General features: G+C 41.2%; 1 protein-coding gene across 1 annotated transcript in view; it reads right to left on the bottom strand.

Annotated features, from left to right (window-relative positions):
* Positions 1 to 22149, bottom strand: part of SYNE1 (spectrin repeat containing nuclear envelope protein 1) — a 286933-nt gene that overhangs the window by 231533 nt on the left and 33251 nt on the right. Inside the window, exons 3-8 of the mRNA XM_083434682.1 lie at positions 13238 to 13299; positions 7620 to 7715; positions 5628 to 5711; positions 5024 to 5044; positions 4105 to 4197; positions 1227 to 1405 (exon numbers count right to left, since the gene is read on the bottom strand). Of these exons, the coding sequence (XP_083290808.1) occupies positions 1227 to 1405; positions 4105 to 4197; positions 5024 to 5044; positions 5628 to 5711; positions 7620 to 7715; positions 13238 to 13299 (535 nt within the window). The remainder of the gene's footprint in view (positions 1 to 1226; positions 1406 to 4104; positions 4198 to 5023; positions 5045 to 5627; positions 5712 to 7619; positions 7716 to 13237; positions 13300 to 22149) is intronic.

Raw genomic sequence — 22149 nt, 5'->3', positions numbered from 1 at the left:
GCAAGCTCTCATTTATGTATGACTAAATAAGTGTGTGGGGGCAGACTGAATGATGGACCCCAGCAGACTTTGTTAGTTCTGCCTATAAAACAGTTAACTTCTAGATAATAGCCTTGAAGTCCACAACAGTAATGGGGAAGTTGGGAGAGTTCTTTACAAGGCAGAAGAATAAACAAGAAAGGGAACAGAGAGCATGCACTGCAGTTGTCCTTGAAAAACTGAAGGATTGGTGTCTGTGTCATACATACTATGTTTCCATCAGTACATCCCAGAACAGTATTTGCCCTCTGTTGCAATGACATGATATTGCTGTCTCCTGCTCAGTTTCATTTCATTATTTATTGCAGAGTTATCTAATTTATCAAGGTCATATCCTATCCTGGTTATATACTCAGAAGGTGGCGAAGAAGCTGCAAGCAACATAAAGCCACACTCTGCACTGGTGAAACTATCTAGAAAAACACACATTCTCTCTTGGCCAATCCATTCTGGCTGTTAGATAGCAACTGTCTAAACTGACTAGATGGATAGTACACCAGCACTGCCATAATCACAGGCAGTTGAACTGTAGGCTGTTCAAGCTATTCAAAGCAGACACAAATTGGTTAATAGTCGGATTACATATGTTATTGATGAATGTTGTTAAGAGATTCAAACAGCTGAAAGCTGTTGCTGTACACTGCTCCAGTTGCTTGCTTTCATCTAAGTTTCTCTGTCTTGTCATCTTCCTCTGATGCCTTCTATATCCCACACTCTTCTGGCTTCAGTTAAGACTAAACAAATGCAGTGCCACAAACTGTAGGCCAAAGGTTTCTTTCCATTGTGCTCTAAAAGCTTAAAATTGAAGATACAGAAATACACGAATTTTTCTTTATGTGCAAATATGAAATTAAAGTTGGCATTATAAAATTACTTAGATGTTTACAAAGAGAATGTTATCTTCAAACACTGGCCAAGTTGTGAGGATACATTGGCAAAGTGAAGGAAAATTCAATTAGTGAAGTAAGGTACAAAATCTGATAGCACTGAATTGCTCTGCTCATGATTTCAAGCTGGGAAAAGAATTTTAAGTGTTTTGACAATGTATTGCCTCTTACAGCCATTCTGACAGAAGACAATTTCCTTTTCAATTTTAATTGATCTCTCTGGTACAAACCTTCTTAATTTGCAGGTGCCATAAATTATTACTACATTATTTAGCTAATATCAATCTACAGATTACTCACTTTGCTGCTGTGTACTGCACCCATTTTAGCAAAGCCTTCTTTGCATTCCCTTGGACTTTGGAGACAACTTTACGCTTGGATGGTGGACTGGCTGTCTCAGAACTGACAACACTGTCCACAGATGAGGTACTATTGGAGAGTGACTGGAGCTGAGGGAGGTTGCTTGTAAGCTCCTCAATCTGTTTATGGAATAAAGTTGGTTAAGTGTAATGGAAACAGTCAATTTACAAAAAGCCTATTTCCTTCTGCAGATCAGATTGTCTAGAACAGTGGATCTCATAAAAAAAGACCACACCAAAAACAGCTGGGCAAGATCAAATGAACTCTTAGCCAAACTCTAAATTTTAGGACATGCCTCAAAAAATGTAGGGCTAATCACACTTAGGAGCATTGGTCATACTTTGGCCAAGTTATGGCTCAATACATATGCTATTTATGTGTAATATACAAAATATAGAGGCCACATATACATCCTTTACACACAGTACTAATGCACCCAGAAATGCATTCAACATGATAGTGGAATGGCATTTTTAGTAGCCGTAAACATGTCTGAGATGTTCATAGGAGTAGGCAGCACTGTGAACTAGACCTATGTCTGGAGCATTTTCACAGATGTCTCACATCTGGGCCACTTTTCATCCCCCCCCCCGACCCTGAGTTACTCAAGGTAACATAGGTTGAAGGTGTTTGTCCTATGATAGCATCTCTATATAGAGGCAAGGTTAATGTTACTGCAACTCCATTCTGCCCACTGAATCAATGGGTGGGCAGAAGCAGCCAGTGAAAAATTCCTGCCAGCAGCATCCTGCAGAAAACTCCAAAAGAAAGTGGAAACTGTTTGAGCCAGCCAGGTTCCACTGGATCCCTAGCAGCCCCATGACATTAAATTTAATTTGGGCTCAATGGCTGCACCAGCTCCCGGCTGGCACAGTGATTTCCCTTTCAGGCTGGTTGGCATGAGTGGTTGGGCTGTGGAAATAGTCTCCTTGCTTTGTTAATGTCTGCTGCTGCCCAGCCAGGGCTTGCATTTCAATGAAACATACTCTTCTGCTTTGTACTTCCTGCAAGGTCTAAAGGAAGGGAAGACTGCATAATGCATTGCTCCTGTTCCTTTTCCAACTATATAAATCATGCAGATCTGATTTGCTAAGTTGTGGCCATTAATTTGGAAATGATTCAAACTTATTTGTACAGGACTTTATTTCAATTAAATTTCTTTAGGGCTGTAGCCAAAGTTTCTTGGCTTTCACATACAACCTTTTTTTTGGAATCATATCCATTCCATATTGTAGTATCTACCGTATTTTTCACTCTATTGGACGCACCGGACCATAGGAGGGGGAGAACAGGGAAAAAATATTTTTTCCTTGTTCTCCCCCTGTAAAACAAGGTGCGTTCAAGGTGCATTCACCCGAGCCTATGGAGCTGGCTGCATTCACCCCCAGCCTCAAAGATCCCCGAAGCCTTTGGAGCGCAGCGCCCTGCTGCCCTGCAGAGGCTTTGCGCGCAGCCGTCCCCAAGCTGGAACGCACCCCGCTGTCCTGGAGAGGCTTTGCGCGCAGCCGTCCCCAAGCCAGAACAGCGAGACAGAGCCCTCCGTCTCGCTGTTCTGGCTTAGGGACAGCCTCGCTAGCCTCTGCAGGAGAGCGGGGTGAAGGCACCCCGCTGCCCTGGAGAGGCTTTGCGTGCAGCCATCCCCAAGCTAGAACAGCAAGACGGAGCCCTCCGCAGCGCTCCGTCTCCCTGTTCTGCCTTTCGGCTTAGCGGCGCAGCCTGCATTCGCTCTATAGGACGCACACACATTCCCCCTTAATTTTTGGAGGGGAAAAAGGGCGTCCTATAGAGCGAAAAATACGGTATTTATTATTAGTACTGGTATTTATTAAATTTATATCCGCTCCTTCCTTCCAAAGGAACCCAGGGCTACATTTGCATATATAAAAAAAAGGTAAAGGTACCCCTGCCCGTACGGGCCAGTCTTGACAGACTCTAGGGTTGTGCGCCCATCTCACTCAAGAGGCCGGGGGCCAGCGCTGTCCAGAGACACTTCCGGGTCATGTGGCCAGCATGACATCGCTGCTCTGGCAAGCCAGAGCCGCACACGGAACGCCGTTTACCTTCCCGCCAGTAAGCGGTCCCTATTTATCTACTTGCACCCGGAGGTGCTTTCGAACTGCTAGGTTGGCAGGCGCTGGGACCGAACAGCGGGAGCGCACCCCGCCACGGGGATTCGAACTGCCGACCTTTCGATCGGCAAGCCCTAGGCGCTGAGGCTTTTACCCACAGTGCCACCCGCATCCCTTTGCATATATAGTCACATGCAAATTAGGAATGCTAGTTTAAGTTTGGAAATGATACTGGATAACAGAATCAAGTATTTTTAAAATATGTACAATTTGACCAACAATGACCAGTGAAAAGGGAAAACAGAAAGCCACATTATAGCAATTACTATAGGTCTTTCTTCTGATCTAGCTCTTCAAAATAGTAAAAGAACAAAAACAAAAACAAAAAAACAAATCCCTGTCAGATCTCTTTATTGTTCCAATAGCATCCGCAATGAAGAGTCTCCTAGATGGAGTTTAAATCCACTGCCTAAGGGCCAAAATACACATTATATTTACTAAAGTCATTTGTATATAAAACAGCTGTGGGGCAATCCATTTTTGGTTGGGGAAATTTTAACCCTTTGTTCCAACTGCTCTAAATGTCCCCATTCCACACACCACAATTTCTTAGCAGCTAATTTACTTCTCATGATACACGAGTAGGTCTGCCACAGCACATTAGTGCCCCTTGACAAACCACTTTGGAATTATTGCTATAACTATTGTAGGCTTATCTCATACATTAAAAAACAAACAAACAACTGTACCTGAAAATACAAAATTATAGTCCACACCAGCCCAAGCACAATAGAAGGTCTACCATCAGCAATGTCAGTTGAATTAATGTTGACAAGCTTAATCTGTTTTAGGGAAAGAAAGGCACACTATTATCACCCACAACAGAGCCACAGTAATGGAGTGGTCTTTATAGCAATGTGGATATTTTTTGGGGGAAAGTGAAGCTTAATAAGCATAGTATATAGTATTTTTTGAGAAAGAGAACATATAAAATAATCACAGAAATGAAGTATAAAATTATGCATGTACTTTTAAATTTAAGATTCAATTGTCCTCAATATACACAGATGTAACAGGAAAGCTTGCCCTGTTGTGAATGCACTGCAAATATGCCTTTATAGCTGAACTGGCATTAGCAGCAGGGTGCTTTGTTTATTTTCCCCAGCTCAAACAGAAGGACAAGGCAATGTGACAAAGAGAACAAGTGAGCATGGATGGTCAAAAGCATGGCTGATCAGGCCAATGCCCATCGAGTCGAGCACCCTGTTCTCAGAGTGGCCAATCCAATGCCTATGGAAAGCCCCAACCACCCACCCACTGCACCCCTGAAACTGATTCTGGGGCATATCAGGAGAGCCCTCAGAACAGTGTGCAGGAGAGGAGGGTTCCATCTGCACAAGCAGGACATTTGTTATAGTGCAATGTTGAATTCCACCACTACCTTTGCTCCATACGTAACATATTTAGTAATGTGGCTAACAGCAGATGGAAAAGCTGTACTATTTAGGCTGCAATCCTAAACTCATTTACCCAGGAGTAAATTCCATTGAACACAGCTGCGTTTCTAAGTTAACATGCTTAGAATTGTGCAACTCATTTTATTGACACTCATTTTATTCAATTGACTCATTTATATGGTTTAATGTTTCATAAAATTATTGTACCAACCGGTGATCCTCTGTACACAGACTAGCATGAAAAACAAAACAACATATATTTAAAATGAATTATCTGAATAATGAATAGGACACAGAGATGAGAGAAGACAAAAAATATACCATGTTGCCATATACAGAAATCAGTGAATACCATAAAGAACCTGACATGCTTATTTCATGTTCTTTTGTTATATCTATATCTCACATGGTTCCTAGGAGGCCACCTATCCAGGCACTGATCAGACCCAGACTTGCTTAACTTCAGCAAGATGGCAGCTTCACATGCCTTCAGACTAGATGATCCTCAGGGTACCTTCCAATTCTATGATTTTATTAAATATTATTAGCTAATATATTTGTATTCAGTTTTAGAATTCTATAATTCTTATTTTCTCTCCTTGACCTTTTCCATTTCATATATTTCTTTAAAAATTCTTGTTAGAGAAACAGATTAAGTGGAAAAGTCAACCAAGATAAGGCAGTGGCAGCAATAACAGCAAAAATTATAGCAGCTGCTTTTAGAATTAGGACCATGCTAATGCACTCTGAATGACTGTAGTTCATACACAAATTGCAACAGCTGATGCAAACATCTAGCTGTCTGTGGGACTTACCCGCCGTCCTTCCAGGAACTTAAGGGCTGTGCCAATGTTGGCTACTCCATGAATTCTCTTCAGCTTTCGGCCTTGTTCACAGGGCTTTTAAAAAGTACAAACAACAAGGACAATTAAGTACCACCATGGCCTGACAATAAGATCCTAAACACACTCCTCTTGAAAGGAAACTCGGTGAATTCTATCAAGATTTGCTTCCAAGAAAATGTGCTGATTTCCCCTCCTAAAGTCAATATTCTGATTTTTTAAAACAACAACAACATTGACCTTTTAAAGTCCTTCTTATTTTTTTTCTGACTCAGCACTGGCTCCCTACCTCCAGTTATGCATGCAAACCAACTACATATAACTCAATCACTGTAAGGTAATAAAGTAGCTTTATTCCCAGAACAAGCAAGTGGCCAGCCACAGATACCAAATGTGGTAAAACACAAAACCATTTTATTTTATTTTGTTCTTAATACCTGTTTCTGACAGCTGAAACTTGGAAGAGAAGAAATGGTTCTAGAACTAGCCTTATCTATACCTCTTTAATGTTTCACAGTCTTTAAGTCCACACAGTAACTACACTTTAATCAAAAAAACTGGTCTCTGCCTTTCAATGTGAATGTGGTGAAACACACTCCAGAGCATTTTGTTAAAATTCTACCACAAGAGGGAGAATTTCCTTATCAAAACAGGAGAGACCATGATCAAAAGTGCAATTTAAACAAGTAAAAAGGGCCGTGAGAGTCATATGCCTCAAAAAAGATGCTTAGAAGCAAATTTCATTCAGAACATTGTATGTCACTCTACTAAATGGTCTGCAGTCTATGACTAACTTTATGATAAAATTATTTAATTTGCTGAAATCTTGTTTCATATTTTATATAGAATGAGTGTTCACAGGTTTCATACAAGTGCTTGAGGAATTAGCTCAGGACATTGTCACATACTACTGCCTCTCAGCTGCTTCCCTGCATCCCAGCTGAAGGTATACTGGGCCTCGGCCCATTATACCTGAAGGAGCATCTCCACCCCCATCGTTCTGCCCGGACGCAGAGGTCCAGAGCTGAGGGCCTTCTGGCGGTTCCCTCATTGCGAGAAGCAAAGCTACAGGGAACCAGGTAGAGGGCCTTCTCGGTAGTGGCGCCTGCCCTGTGGAACGCCCTCCCATCAGATGTCAAAGAGATAAACAACTACCTGACATTCAGAAGACATCTTAAGACAGCCCTGTTCAGGGAAGTTTTTAATGTGTGACAACTTAGTGTATTTTTGGTGTTTGTGGAAGCCGCCCAGAGTGGCTGGGGAAACCCAGCCAGATGGGCGGGGTACAAATAATAAATTATTATTGTTATTATAGTATGACAAAGTTGTCAGTGAGATGCACATAACTGAAAGGTTCTTCATTTTGGTGCAAACAACTCCTTGTGAATTGCTACTGCAGACCAGCACTGGCACTTCTAATTGTGTACTCTGAATACCTGCCCTAGCCTGCCTCTGCCCTAATTTGCTCTGGGTTGAAGCAGCTCAGCTTGCCTGAGATGCTGGAATAGATTTCTATTTTCTATTTTATAAACTGTCTGTTGAAGAAACCTGCTTTTGATCAAGCTTCTCTAGTTGTGCTTGGTTTTGCCTGGGAAATCCTTGCCTGGCACCCGACCCTGAACCTAAATATCTAAATATAGATATAATTTGCAACCTAAATATCACTTGCTGCCTATTGGACTAGCTCTTTCTGAAACCACCCACTGATTGAACCTGATCCTGCCAGGACTGCTGGTTCATATATCAATCAGAAACTGGAGACTCCATAAAGTTTGTACACATTACTTATTGAGTGGCACGGTGTGTGTGTGTGTGTGTGTGTGTGTGTGTGTGTGTGAATCTTGGCATTTCTATGCCTAAAAAATGTTCACATATCTGAAGCCACACTAACATGGCGTATTAATAATGATGATGCAAGTTAAAAATACATTATAAATAATATATATGTCATAGGAAAATACTTGCCAATTTTTGTCCTGAGAGAACCTCCAAAAGGGATATCAATACTATTCCATCTTTGATGTCTTCAAACAGATCATTGACCACCATGGGAGGATTGCGCTGGGAGGAAAAGAAGTGGAAAGAACTATTGAGTTATGCATTGTTTCCCTGCCACAGGTGCAGCATCTCTATCCTACTCCCTGCTGCTGGCCGTTCTATTTACATTTTGAAGATTTCTTGTAAGGGTGGTATAATATATTCAGTGGTGTAGTGGAGAAGAAATGAAGAGGAGCACAGCTCCAGAATGTTGGGTTTTTTTACAGACCAGCAGTAATAAAAGCCATTTATCAGCATAAAACGGTAACCAGTGGCCCCTCCATGATCTGGAAACAAAGCTTTAAAATCTCACAATAGTTTGTGACAGATTAATGCAGAGGAAGTCAAAGGATGAGGAAAATAATCAAACAGAAGCTGAACCGTTGTAGAATGGTGACTTTCCCCCCATTCTATTGTCTTGAAAAGGATGACTATGGACTTGTTATGAAGAAACTACCCATCCAAACTATTTATAGGAATATGCACATGCAAGTGAGCTTGCTCTGTTTATAGCTGGGAATGGTTATTCTGCTTGATGAAGCAGAATAACCCAAAGACTTGCAGAGCCTTTCACTGAAAGAAGGGATTGCCTTGTTCTTATATTTTTAAAAGCCTTGTAAGGAGATACAGGATCTACCCCTCGAGGTGTTCTGCAAACATAACACAAAGCAACATGTTTTTGATACAGCATCGGGTTTTCTTTTTGTTGTGGCATATTTTTCTGATTCTTAGGCAGGGCAAACTGGTTAAGTTTCATAAAGGTAAGAGAAGGCATGACAGCAGAAGCAGTAAGACTGACAATATCATTCTTCTAGCTCATAACTGTTGCAGATATTTACCATATTTGCTGTCTGCTTTACTCTCAAGTCTCAGCGGTGATGCTGACAAATGTCAAACTATTGCAGTATGTACACCTACTGTATGTTTTTCTGTCCAATTTTCAAAGAAGCCAAATATTTTAACTTACACAAGCACTTGACTCTGTTCATGTAATGCCATCCGAATATATAAATCTTTGTGTGTTCTCTAGCTGCTTGGTGGATAATAGAACAGCATTGTCATAAATCTTAAGATGCCTACTTTATTGCATGCAGTCTGTGCTTATGAAAATGCGTGCCTGTACAGCACACACAAGTCTCCTGTGCTGCTCCTACAGATTAAACGTAGATGACTGGAGGCCTCATAAAGAGTATTTCCCCACAGGATGCTAAGACAACATAACTGGGCATAGCACTCCTATTCTGCAATAGGTTCACAAAGCAGAAAATATTATATCTTACGGCTGGATCTTTTGTTACAGGAGTCACATTGTTTGCTGATACCTGCTGGTTTTGTCTCTTACTGGTCTGTTATAGATCAATCATATTTAGTAGTGGCTAACCATACAGTTATTCACCATATCAACGTCTCTCCTCAGCAAAGGAAGGCTAACACTAGTATGTGAAATAACTCAGGATGGGTCAAAAATAGCTTCCCTTTTCCACCAGTCCATTTCTCCCCCATGAAAATGATGGGATTGTTATTTGTAGCTTTCATGAGGCAGAATAAATGTTCCCCAAAATTTTGAAAAGGGGTGGGTGGTTTGGTTACACATTTCTGATGTTGGTGAGGTGCCCAAGGGTCTTCCTTCAACCTACTCTTTTTTTTAAAAAAAAAAAAATGGGCTCCTGATTATACAGAAAGTCTGATTTCCTATGGGCCAGGCAGGAATATCTCTGAGTACATAGTTCCCAGGGAAAGCAGAGCATGTTAAGACACTCTCCCTGCTTGGGTGGGAAGGGGGAGACTAGTATGACTATGCCCATGGGATCTATGCTACGTCATGATGCAGGTAGTGTTTCTTGCTTAGCCCCAAGGAAATGCAGCCTTGCCCTATGGTTTCAATGCTTTTTGTTAAGGTTGAAGAAGCAGGGTGGTGAAACTTTGACCACCTCATAAAGCAGCGGTTCTCAACCTGTGGGTCCCCAGATGTTGTTGGACTACAACTCCCATCATCCCTGAGCTAGCCTTGCTCACACACATGCTACCTACTAATACAGTTGTACCTTGGATCCTGAACACCCTGGAACTCAGACGTTCCCGGAAGTAATTGTTCTGGTTTGCAAACTATTTTTAGAACCTGAACACCTGCCGCAGCTTCCACCCCTTCCGATTGGCTGCATGAGCTTCCTGCAGCCAATCAGAAGCTGTGCTTTGGTTTCCGAACATTTTAGAAGTTGAACGGACTTCCGGAACGGATTCCATTTGACTTCCAAGGTACAACTGTAGTTCAATCACAAAGCTATTTATACAGTATAAATAATACTGATTTAAGTTGGTGAATGTGCCATTAAATCAAGACAGTCTAGCTTTATGAAATTTGCAAGCACAAAAGCAGAATAGGTTGTGTGACACAAGGTTTACAACAACTGTGGAAGAGTAATATAAGTTTTATGATAGATCTCTGATATAGTAGACCAAGTAGACCAAGATATAGTAGACCAATAGCACCTCCAGTGTCCCAGGCCTCCCCATTTGATCTACTAGGCCATTCTGCCAAGCTACACCCACCTTCCATATGTCTGTTATATATTATGTCACATGCAGGATAGATAAAAACCTAGCTGGGCAGGGGTGTCTGCAAACCCCATTCAGAGTTCTCCACAAGGCAGCACATTACAAGTGGCTTTTCAAGACCTGATGATCAGCTGATTGTCACATCTTGGGGGGAGGAGGTTTGAGGTCAGTTATGAGGAGAAGAGAAAGGGGAGTTGAGGGGAACTCTAAGGAGTGGGAAGAGAGGATCTGGGGCAAGCTTTAAGGGGAGAGGGCTGGTCAGGTGTAAAGGGACGGGGGTTGACAGAGGGTGGGGGGTAGGCAAGCACGGCTCCAAAAAATAAAAGTGCACTAGTGTCATAGTATTTTAGATCATAACTAATCTTCGTACAATAGCAGCACATATGGTTTGGGGTTTTGATCTCAGCAGGTCTGATATTTACGAGGGTGTGTGAGCATGCAACTCTGCTGTTAAGGAGCCATCATCACAAGTAATTTTGTGAACACAGTAGGAGGCATATGAATTAAGTGGAAGCATTTTTAAAAGGTCAGCATGTTGGCTTTCCCCCACACTGCTTATTCGCTGAAATGCGTAAACTCAGACGTGATTACTAATTAAGCATATGGGTTGTGATGGCTTTGGCAATGGTGATTCTGCCTAATGAAAGTGCTCAATTACACACTCATATACAGGCATTCAAGCAATGGGCATGATCTAGAAAAACTCCAGCTCTCCTATTTATTTTAGTTGGAGAGATTTAAGCACATTCGTAATACATTTGTAGTCCACCTTTTTTTACTACTATGTGCTATCCACAGAAAAGATATGCCCTGTTGTCCTCAGTTTCATTAAAGACATTTTCACTTAGCCATCAGATAGATTTTTTTAGCTCTTGTTTCATCCCTGTGTATCAGGAACTCCTATTTCTGAGACCTCTAGGCTCAAGGTACACATTTTACTTAAAATTAAGTATCACTGAAAGTAGTCAGGATTTTTCCAGGGTAAACATAGCCTTACAGCTGATTCTGTGCTTGTTTATGTGTAAAGTTCCAATAATCTCAGCGGTAATTATTAAATTTGTATAGGATTACACAGTGACCAATCAGATGCCTAGAGGAAGCCAGCAAGCAGGATCTGAGCTCATCAACACTTGTTGTTTCCAACAACTGGCATTCAGAGGTTTACTGCCTCTGACAGTGGAGGTAAAACATAGCCATCATGACAAGGAGCCATTGATGGCCATATCTGCCATGAATTGTCTAATCCTTTTTTAGCCATTCATGTTGGTGGCCATCACTATTTCTTGTGGAACTGTTCAACTATGTGTTTGGTCGATCTAAGATTGTGGTCTTAGTGGTTTCTATTTGCTATAGAGGGGAAATGACCGGGCCTTTCCATAGGGTACTTGAGCTAGGGATTCTTTTTCCTGGGGAGAGATCAGGAATAAGCCTCAGGTTCATGTGCTCCTGCTCTTAACTTTCCAGTTCTCCTACCCTGACTCCAGTGGGAACATAACAAATTAACCAGGATACCCTAGGTTTTGAAACATAGGATCCATCTGGAGCCCTGGGATAATTTTTAGAATGCAAGTTTTATCCCATAAGATCAAAGAAATAAAAAGTTTAAATGAACACAGGATCTTGAACTTCATCTGTTCTTCCCTTACTAGGTGAGGAAAGAAAGCAATAGGGAACACACAAGCTCAAAGCCAGCTATTCCTAATATTTCCTTGAGGTTGCAGAGGTGGGAGGATAGCCTCTGAAAATGCCCACAGACATTTTCCAAGAAGTGAAGCCAGAACCTAACATATTTCTTTGGAAGAATGTATGAAATTGGGATTTTCCTGTCACAATGCCAATAACAACACGATGGGGGATGGGATGTAAGTTTGACTTACTTCTAATAATGTACACCATAATCCCCCCAACAGTATCCACTCATATTTGGAAATTGAGGCTGGAAAACTGAACTGGAAAAATATTGAGTCATTCCTTTCAAAAGCAACTGTAGTGAAGTAGTGCAGTAACATTTTCATTTCAATACACAATACTGTCACAAATCTTTGATGTGAAGTTAATCCAAATCAAGCATAGATAAATAATGTATTTAAAAGTACATCTCTCTCTCACACATATATATTTAGAAATGTAGTCAAAACATTTACAAGGCTAACTTTCCAAGGTTGTCAGTATGAAACTTAGGGTAATACTATATTTTTAGGAATTTGAAATAGAAGCCCTTAGAAGTATAAGTACATCCAATTCTTCAATTTCCCTTTTATTTCCTCCCCAGCATTATACAGGAAACACAAGTTTCTACTGATAATACCTAGCAACCTCTATTGCCGTACATAGTTTCCACATAGAAGAGTTTTTGGACTTTAAATCATTGCAGTTATGGAAAACTGTATCCGCTTTCCTTCCCTCAAAGCCTCAAACAAATTGGATACAACTACAGAAGCATTCCTAACCCTCTGGGAGGAACAGGTCTGAACAGAGAGGCAAAGCCATGGTTGCATCTAAAGCCCTGCCACTCATGTGGGCTGAGGCCGAACTTGCAGAAGTAGTTACACCCACTGAGTCCATTGCCAATCATTGGACAAGCAGAACCTTGTTTGGCCCTGCTCTGCCCCCTTCTTACCCTAGAAACACCCCATTTGTGGAGCTTCCACTAGCTTCCACCAGTGGTAGCTTCCATCTGTTCATCCTTTCAGTGGGTGTAGTAGGGATCTCCCCTGGCAGTGAAGAGCAACTAAACCAAGCTGAGCCTGGTGGTGATTGTGGGAAAATTTCGCCACATCTAAATCTCCTTTAGTGTGGTGGGTTTGCTCTGCTGTTTAGGGATTGCTGGCTGTTCAGGGAAGTTTTAAATGACTGATTTTTAATGCATTTTTAATCTTTTGTTGGAAGCTGCCCAGAGTGGCTAGATGGGTGGTGTATAAATAATAAATAATAATAACAATCTGCTAGTTTTCCTGTAGGTGGTAGGAAAAATCAGAAAAATGTATTACCTTGGCCAGATGAGTGTTGATCCATTTTGTGAAAGTCCTCTTTTGCACTGACTCCTGCTCATCTAAAAAAGGAATAAAGAGACCATTATGTTGCACTGGTATTATAGTCAGCCTTGTTCTGGCAGTAAAAGCAGATATGCCCAGTTCAGATTTTTTAGGACCCAGTTTTAAAATAAAAACCAGCATACTCATCTGGCAAGATGAAGAAAGCAATATATTTAAAGCTTTAGAAAATGGAGGACAACATGTAGAGTGGTACAAAACATACATTCTTTGCATCATGTTATATTTATATATTGATGTCTATTGTCTTTATAAATTGAATGCAGCTCTAAATAATAACAAAATAAAAATTAATCTGAACAGGCATGTGTGCTAGATGGATATTAATAATGCATTTGATACACTGTACAGCAAGGGTGAAATCTAATGAACAGAACTTTATGGTTTCTAATTCTGGGTATTAACCCTGCTGCATTAAATTACTGCATTAATTTTAACGCAGGCAGGGAGTAGGGATAACAAATGGTGCCTGATCTGGTAAAATTGGCAATGGACCACCAGAAGATTTCAATGAACAAAAACAGCTCTCATCTACGCATATCTGTATGTATTCACAGATTTCTCTGTTAGTCATACCATACTATGTAAACGTCTACAAAGTTTGCAAGCTCATCTGCCTTACACACCAACCTGATTACATGCATCCTTTAAGAACAAAACATACTAGCTCTCAGCTTCCTGATCACTTGCTATAGATAATAAGGCATGTGATTAATTATTTGCAAGACTATCGCATTAAGTATTTGTAAAGTTAATAAAATTAGTAATGAAACTAGAATGTGATGATTTTCCTATAGGTGCTTGTATAACCATATTGAGTGTAATCACAGAATTATGGGGATTGTCACATTGTATCATAGCAAGCCCCTCCCCTTTCCCCACTGCCCTGTCTTACTTCAAGATTCCTTAAGTATAATTGCCATGAATGCAACCTGGGAGCGGAGGACAGCTCAGTCGGTAGAGCATGAGACTCTTAATTCAGGGTCATGGGTTCAAGCCACACATTGGGCGTAATATTCCTGCATCACAGGGGTTTGGGCTAGATAATCCTTGTGGTCTCAACTCCCTTCCAAGGCAATGGTACCCAGAATGATTCAGTAATTGATTAATTGATTAATTATTAATTCCATCTGCTGTATTCAGTTATACACCATGTCACAAATGCTCTGGAATGATACGGTAACACAATTTTTTAATTCATTTATTTTTTAAAAAACATAAAATATAAATATATAAATAAATATAAATAAATGTTTAGATCCTGTCAACTCATATACAGTAAATTAACAAGGTGGTGTGCCACAATATATACTAACACATATATTGTATTGGGCTTCCGCTGCTGGAGTGGCTGATTCACCCTGCCCCCTCCCCCCATGGTTTGGCAAGGCTTGATCTCAGTGTTTTGTCCATTTGGATTTGTGAATTAAACTGTTATGTAAAAATTAAAATATGTGGCTTCCATTCACCTCCATTTGTTTGTTTGTTTCAACAAAAACAACCCTTTTAGAATATATTAAGCATGTCAAATTACATTTCCAAGGGATTTTGTGGGGGGAGCAAAATAGATTCACTTTCCTCCACAATCCTTTAGGAGGGGGCTTGTCTCTTGCTTCTTAATTATTTTAAGCCAAGTGATGTGCATTCTTGCTTGTACATTTTCAATACATTATCAGTTAAGGTCCTTCTCTTGTTAAGGCACTCAAAACATACCACAGTTCTGGAGAATCCTGTGGACTCTGGACAAGATAATTTCTAATTCCCATAACTCAGATTACAGGCAGTCTGTAACTATTGGATGGAAAGGAAGTGCTGTAAAAGTTGCAGACCTTGATTTAAAACAAATAAACAAACAACAAAAACATAGCTGCTTTTACGTAGCCTTTTTATCTTTTAAAACGTGAGAATTCGTTCCCACGAATTTGTTTCATTGGCTTTGGTACTCTGAAAACTGCCCCAAAACAAGACGCATAAAGGCTTTTGCCAAGTAAGCCTTCAGAATTATTTCTAGGCATTTCCATAGCAACTCTTTTGCACAGGCATCTCCACCATTGTTCTCATTCTCACAGCTTCTCTTCTGCACATGTGCCCTGGTTTTCACATAGTTTTCAGCAGAGGGAGCAATCACTTTATATCAGTGTGATAATTATATATATAAAATCAGAGTATAATGAATGTATGCAGTGTGGATTTTTAGGATTGTAACGGCAGGTTGCAGTCTTGATCCCGATGTGTTATGCATATTTTAACATGGAATGGAGGAACAAGATAGCACAGGAAAGGGGTAAAGGTTTATTGTGGTGTTGAAATGATTAGTTTGGTAATTAATGTGGAAGTGATTAATCTGGCAAAACTGTCTTTGCAACAAAAATACAATATCAAGTACAAAAATGTGTTGGGTAGTTAAAGGTTGGTTGTGGCTTATTTAACTTCTGTCTGGTGTGTTAAACAAATTCGGAATAGTTTAATAGCAAATGAGTGTGGTTTTTAATGAGCAGCAAGTTTTATAAAGCTTTCAAGGATCTAGCGCAACCTGCAGCCTAACTTAACTAACTCCCTCCTTCATCCCTCCACTGCAGGTACACTGAGATACAGGAGCTTTCTTCTTGGTGAACTCAGTCAAAGACTAGTCTTCCTTCTGTCTATGAGCCCTCACAGCTGTCAGGTTAATGTGCCAAAAAACGTGCTTCACATTGCCTCAATCATAAATAACTAAAATATGGATGGACTCTTCCATAAATGTTTGGGTATTTGTGTTTTAATGATTTGCTTGTTTATTCATATACTAACTAACTAACTAACTAACTAAGGACTAACTTAGTTCAAGACTTTTGGATTCATTTCTTATTTCATTTCAGCAATTCTGAAATCAAGCCAGGCTTCCATGTATCACAATACATATATACGTAGCCTAAGGCTCAGAACTGCCAGAGCTTTACCCCAATTAATACTCTGAAACAGTCTCTGAAGTGGATGAATTCTTAAAGCAATTGAAGCAGGCTTCCTATTTTCTTGAAATGCTGTATTTAATAAGCTCACCAGTTTCTGTTATCCTGCCTCAACAAAACCCTGTAATTATTTTTAGGCAATTAGTACCAATTACAACTAATTTAAGAAAACAGCTCATTCGTTTGAAAAATGTATGGTTCAACCAATAGCATGGTGCCATCCTGAAGGCTGCTAGGCTAAGTATATATCACAATACATGGCAGCCTAGCTTGATTTTGCTCACGCTTCAGCCAGTCCCATTACCTTCTGACAGTGGAGAATAGAAACTAATAGGCATTAAAAATAACATACTGAAACAGCAGAGGCTTAGCAAAGTGCAGGGCCATTTTTCTTATATTCACCTTTGAAAACCCCTACATTAAAGAAAAATTCTGATAGAGTGCATGAAATAGCAATGGTTCCTCATTTTATGGGTCTTTCATGAAATTGCAAAGAACCTGTTTCCAAATCAGAGTGATAGCATACATAGGATAGCATAGCAAATGCATGTTATGCCACTTTCAATGGAAAATCATAAACCACAGTCATAATGCAAAGAAGGCACCAAGGCACCAAATAATAATTTGCAAGACACCGTAGCATTTCTTTATAATGGTAAACATTTTAGCTTTATTGAGATTTATTTATTACTTTGGAAACTGCAGTTAGCTTAACTAAGCTTAACTAATTGTGCTTTTATCTTGTAATTTTATCTTGTGAATCACCCTTAGATCTTTTGATGAAGGATGGTGTATAAATCCAATTAATAACAACAACAACAACAACAACAACAACAGCAACAATAATAATAGCTATAACAATGAATAGATCAATCAGGCTATGCCACTGCAAGAAATGAACAGTTACATAGAGTATGAGCCAAGTACTCAGAGGATATGGGAATAGCTTAAGAGGTTTTTGTAAAATCCTAAGGCTTTTATACCAGTGGTTAAGTCATCTTTAAAAGTAATTTTTTTAGTCCTTGGACATTAATTAGAAAGTGTGCAGGCAATCATGGTTAATGGACATTCTCAGTAAAACAAGTTACTTTACATAGCGTTTGCTGACCCACAGATATGAATGCCAGAATCATAAATAGTGTCTAGTTGCAAAATTGCTTCTTGGATATGTTCCTGCATAAATGCTCCAACATTTGGCATGATCTTGCCTTAGTTGAATATACATATATAAAATCAGCCTAATCATTATGGAAATAAGAGCCTCCTCACACTGAACTCAGGCACGTTAACCAAGCCAAGATTGTGGGAAGTACTGCAGTAGCAATATCACAGTGCATACTGACTTCTGTTATAGCAGGTGGTATGTACTGTTTCATCACAGCAATGTGAAAAAGGATGCATTAATAAAACCAGTTATCTCTCCATTGTGACACGATGTCTGCAGATAGGAAAATTCGTGTGTCTCATTCCACCCACAAAATGAACAGGATGTGGCACAGGTAACCAAAGAAACTGGTCACTAGACAAAACCAAAGATAATCATAGCTTAGAATGCATTCCAGATGCCCAGCAACTAGGACAAAGACGAAATACCGTACATTGTTGTTGAAACTGGTGAAATCTATAAAGAAATTTACTTAAAACTGAGGTCTACTGCACTGGCAATCCTCCTTCTTGCTACATTGTGTAGTATTTCTTTTTTAATTCAATGAAACAACCACTTATCAGAAGTGTACTGGTCAGCTTGAGTAATAGTGACAGGCTCTATCCCTTATTATAGTATTGGATTTCAGCTCATCACATTTGTGTAACACTGCTGTGCATTTGGCCAGCTTAATCACGATGAGTGTTCAGGGGCCAGATGAAAGCATGTTAATGGCTTTTAACACCTGCGGATGCTTTTCCAAATGAGCAATTCACCCAAGAGGTACAACAGAGAAACATCCAGCAGTTGCAAGTTTTGAATTTGTAAAATAAAAAACTGAGTTTTATGGTGGGAATTAGCCAAACGAAGGTTCAGCTTTCGAAAAGGAAGGCTGCACCAGGTGATGTTCAGAAATCTGACGCCATGTCAGCAACTTTCCTCCCTGCTGCAGGAATGCCTATTTACTTCCAGAATGTCAAATTTGTAAACAATCTTTACAAACAAGATGATCATCACAAAAATAAATAAATGATGCACTAATGCTATTTCATTTGAAGGAGAGAGAGAAAAGAATGAAGAACTTCTCATTGCAAGGCTGAAGCAAGCAACAAACAAAACCTTTTGAGCAATTGGCTTTCTACTATGTCTCCTTTGTGGGTCACTCCCTTTTAAAAGTACTGTAGCCTTGGTATCTCACTCCCTCCCTCCTCCCTTTCTTAAGGCAAGCTATTATTTGAGTATTATTTTAATTCACATGGGAAAGTACCCTTTCTTATTGTCCATGTTAGAAAACCAAATAGTGTCTCATAAACAAGCATGCCCAGGCAAGTTTTTCTGGACACAGTGCCATAGTACGCAGAGTTCAGGCATTTTATTCCTCTACTACATTGTATGACCGATTTCCTTCACAGCTTTGTAAGCTCTTTGCATAGTTTCCTTTCCTATTAGCTTTTACTTCTTTGGAATACACGATATATTTAATCTGCCATAATATATGTATTTTCCCTTGAAAGATAAGAGGTGTCTGAAATCATATGCAAAATGCATATGCAAATCATATGCAAAATGCATATGCAAAATGCACAAAAGGTTACCACAGGAACCTTCTTCAAAAGGCAAGGAAAATGCAGTGGCACCTTAATAACTAGTTTATTAGATAAGAACAGAGGAATCTTCCTTATACTGAGTCAAACCATTGGGTCCACCTAGCTCAGCATTGTCTATACCAACATATAGCAGCTCTATAGGGTTTCAAAGAGGGCCAGTAGTTACTGAGGGAGGGGCTTGGTTAATGTGTATGTGGTAAGAAAGGCATGGCACCAGTTTGAGATTGCTGGCTGATATCTCTATCAGGGTTGATCCTGGCAAATGGGTAGCACCCATTGACACAAATCTAATGGGGTAATCCCACCAGGATTCCATTCAGGGATGTTCTATGGCCTGTCAGCTCCTAGCTGGGCTTTCGGATCCACTCAACCCTGAGGTTTAGACAAAGGACATGACCTCATGCCTTTTTTCACCAAAAGTGGTTACAATTGCTATGAGGAAGGCAAAAACACCAGACAGGCCCAATATGTCTACTGGCAAATTCCTTCCTGGTCTGGAATTCCTTCCTTCCTGGCCTGGAATACGGCGACCGAGCAGTTCCACAACAAGGTCATATATGTGCACTACCTGCTTACCACTGGGCATGTCCACAATATGCAGGGTGGGTGGTAAAACCAATTCCGACTGCACTGCCAGGTAATAATAATAATAGTAATAATAATAATAATAATAATAATAATAATAAATTTTATTTATATCCCGCCCTCCCCAGCCGAAGCCGGGCTCAGGGCGGCTAACAACAATAAAACAGTACAAAAGTACAGCACAAACAACACTCTAAAATCATTCAATTATAAAATTAATTAATTCAAGCCACTGGCAACCATTGGGCCAGAGCTCTGCGAAGATTGCCGGGGGAGGGAGTCAGGCTGTGCCCTGGCCAAAGGCCTGGTGGAACAGTTCTGTCTTGCAGGCCCTGCGGAAAGATGTCAAGTCCCGCAGGGCCCTGGTCTCTTGTGACAGAGTGTTCCACCAGATCGGAGCCACGGCCGAAAAAGCCCTGGCTCTAGTTGAGGCCAGCCTAACTTCTCTGTGGCCTGGGACCTTCAAGATGTTTTTATTTGAAGACCGTAAGTTTCTCTGTGGGGCATACCAGGAGAGGCGGTCCCGTAGGTACAAGGGTCCTAGGCCGTATAGGGCTTTAAAGGTTAAAACCAGCACCTTAAACCTGATCCTGTACTCCACCGGGAGCCAGTGCAGCTGGTATAGCACCGGGTGAATGTGATCTCGCAGCGAAGACCCCGTAAAGAGTCTCGCTGCAGCATTCTGCACCCGCTGGAGTTTCTGGGTCAGTCTCAAGGGCAGCCCCACGTAGAGTGAGTTACAATAATCCAGTCTGGAGGTGACCGTCGCGTGGATCACAGTGGCTAGGTCAGGGCGAGAGAGGTAAGGAGCCAACTGCTTAGCTTGGCGGAGATGGAAAAATGCCGCCTTTGTTGTAGCTGCAATCTGCACCTCCATGGAAAGGGAGGTGTCGAAGATTACACCCAAACTCTTAACGGATGGTGCTGGCACTAATTGCGCCCCCGCAAGAGATGGGAGTTGCCCCCCCAATCCCATATCGTCCCGCCCCAGCCACAAGACCTCTGTCTTTGAAGGATTTAGCTTCAACCGGCTCCCACGTAACCATCCAGCCACAGCTTCCAAACATCTGGTCAGTGTGTCTGGGGCCAAGTCAGGATGGCCATCCATCAACAGATAGAGTTGGGTGTCATCCACATACTGATGGCAACCCAGCCCAAAACTCCGGACAAGCTGGGCGAGGGGGCGCATAAAGATGTTGAAAAGCATCGGGGAGAGTATTGCACCCTGAGATACTCCACACACCAAGGAGTGGCGCGATGACAATTCCCCCCCAAGCGCCACCCTCTGTCCCCGACCAGAGAGAAACGAGCGCAGCCATTGAAGGACTGTGCCCTGGATCCCCATGTCGGCAAGGCGGTGGTCCAGAAGTTTGTGATCGACCATGTCGAAAGCTGCTGACAGATCTAGAAGAATCAGCAGCCCTGACCCACCTCGATCCAGCTGTCTACGAAGATCATCTGTTAGGGCAACCAGAGCCGTCTCGGTCCCATGACCAGCGCGGAAGCCGGACTGGAATGGATCAAGAGCCGATGTTTCATCCAGAAACCCACCAAACTGTTCAGCAACCGCTCTCTCAATAACCGGCATAACCGGCTTTTATGCCCCACAAGCAGACTCGACTGAAAACTGGTTCAGCCAGGTCTGCCAACAAGGCATTGCCCAACTCTCTGGGCCTCTGGCAAATTTAATTTTAAAATTCTTTGGCGGGATATCCTGCCAGTCCCCACAGCCAGGTGAGGTCAGTCCTGATGTCACCTGACCACGTGGGCTAACTACCACTGTCCCTCAGCTCCCTGGCAGTTGTACTGGGCCACAGTGGCCACTACCATTGGAATTACAGTATATTGCTTTTTCATAAGCAGGGGTAAGTTCCAGACATGTTCCAGAAATAAAGGGGGCATAGAGAGGAGAAAACGGAATTGGGGCCTCTTTCTTCACACTGCATCCATGCATTGAGATTAAAGTCCTTTCTCATTTAGGTTCTCTATATGTGTACACGCACACACATACAATGGCTCTGGTTGAACTTGCCTAGTCTGTCCTCCTTGCTTGCATGTTACCCTCCTTTCTCCAGAATGGCTGCAAGGAAGAGGTCAGGAGCTTTAGCTTCTATGTTAGATTAATCTCAGTTTAGCATGTCATCTGAACTCTAAACTGTCCCCAAGAAGCAATCGCACAGCCCTTAATATAGGCATAACAAATTATTACAATATGACATATTCTTCCTGTGGCAAGTCATATTTTAAGTAAGAGTAATGCAGCATGACAGTAGGCCTAATAATGCTTTGAAGATGGAATGCTTTAACATATATAGTACAATCATATAAACTGGGTACACACTCCCAGTTGCTCTGCATCCAGTTCTCTCCCATCACTGGTGTAGGACATGGGCTAGTTTTTGGGTGTAAAAATGGTGTCAGAGAGGAATTTTGCTGGGGAAACCTGGATGTACAGTGATGCAATGGAAAAAGCAGTGGAAACAGCTTCGAAAGCTAAAAATCACCTTTGGGAGAGGTTCCCAATAAAAGCTCAACAATTTTGGGGTGGGTTTCTTAAAAAAGCTC

The sequence above is a fragment of the Podarcis tiliguerta genome (assembly GCF_965153285.1).
Source record: "Podarcis tiliguerta genome assembly, chromosome: 3".
Lineage (NCBI taxonomy): Eukaryota > Metazoa > Chordata > Lepidosauria > Squamata > Lacertidae > Podarcis > Podarcis tiliguerta.
This window is presented reverse-complemented; position numbering and strand designations above follow the sequence as displayed.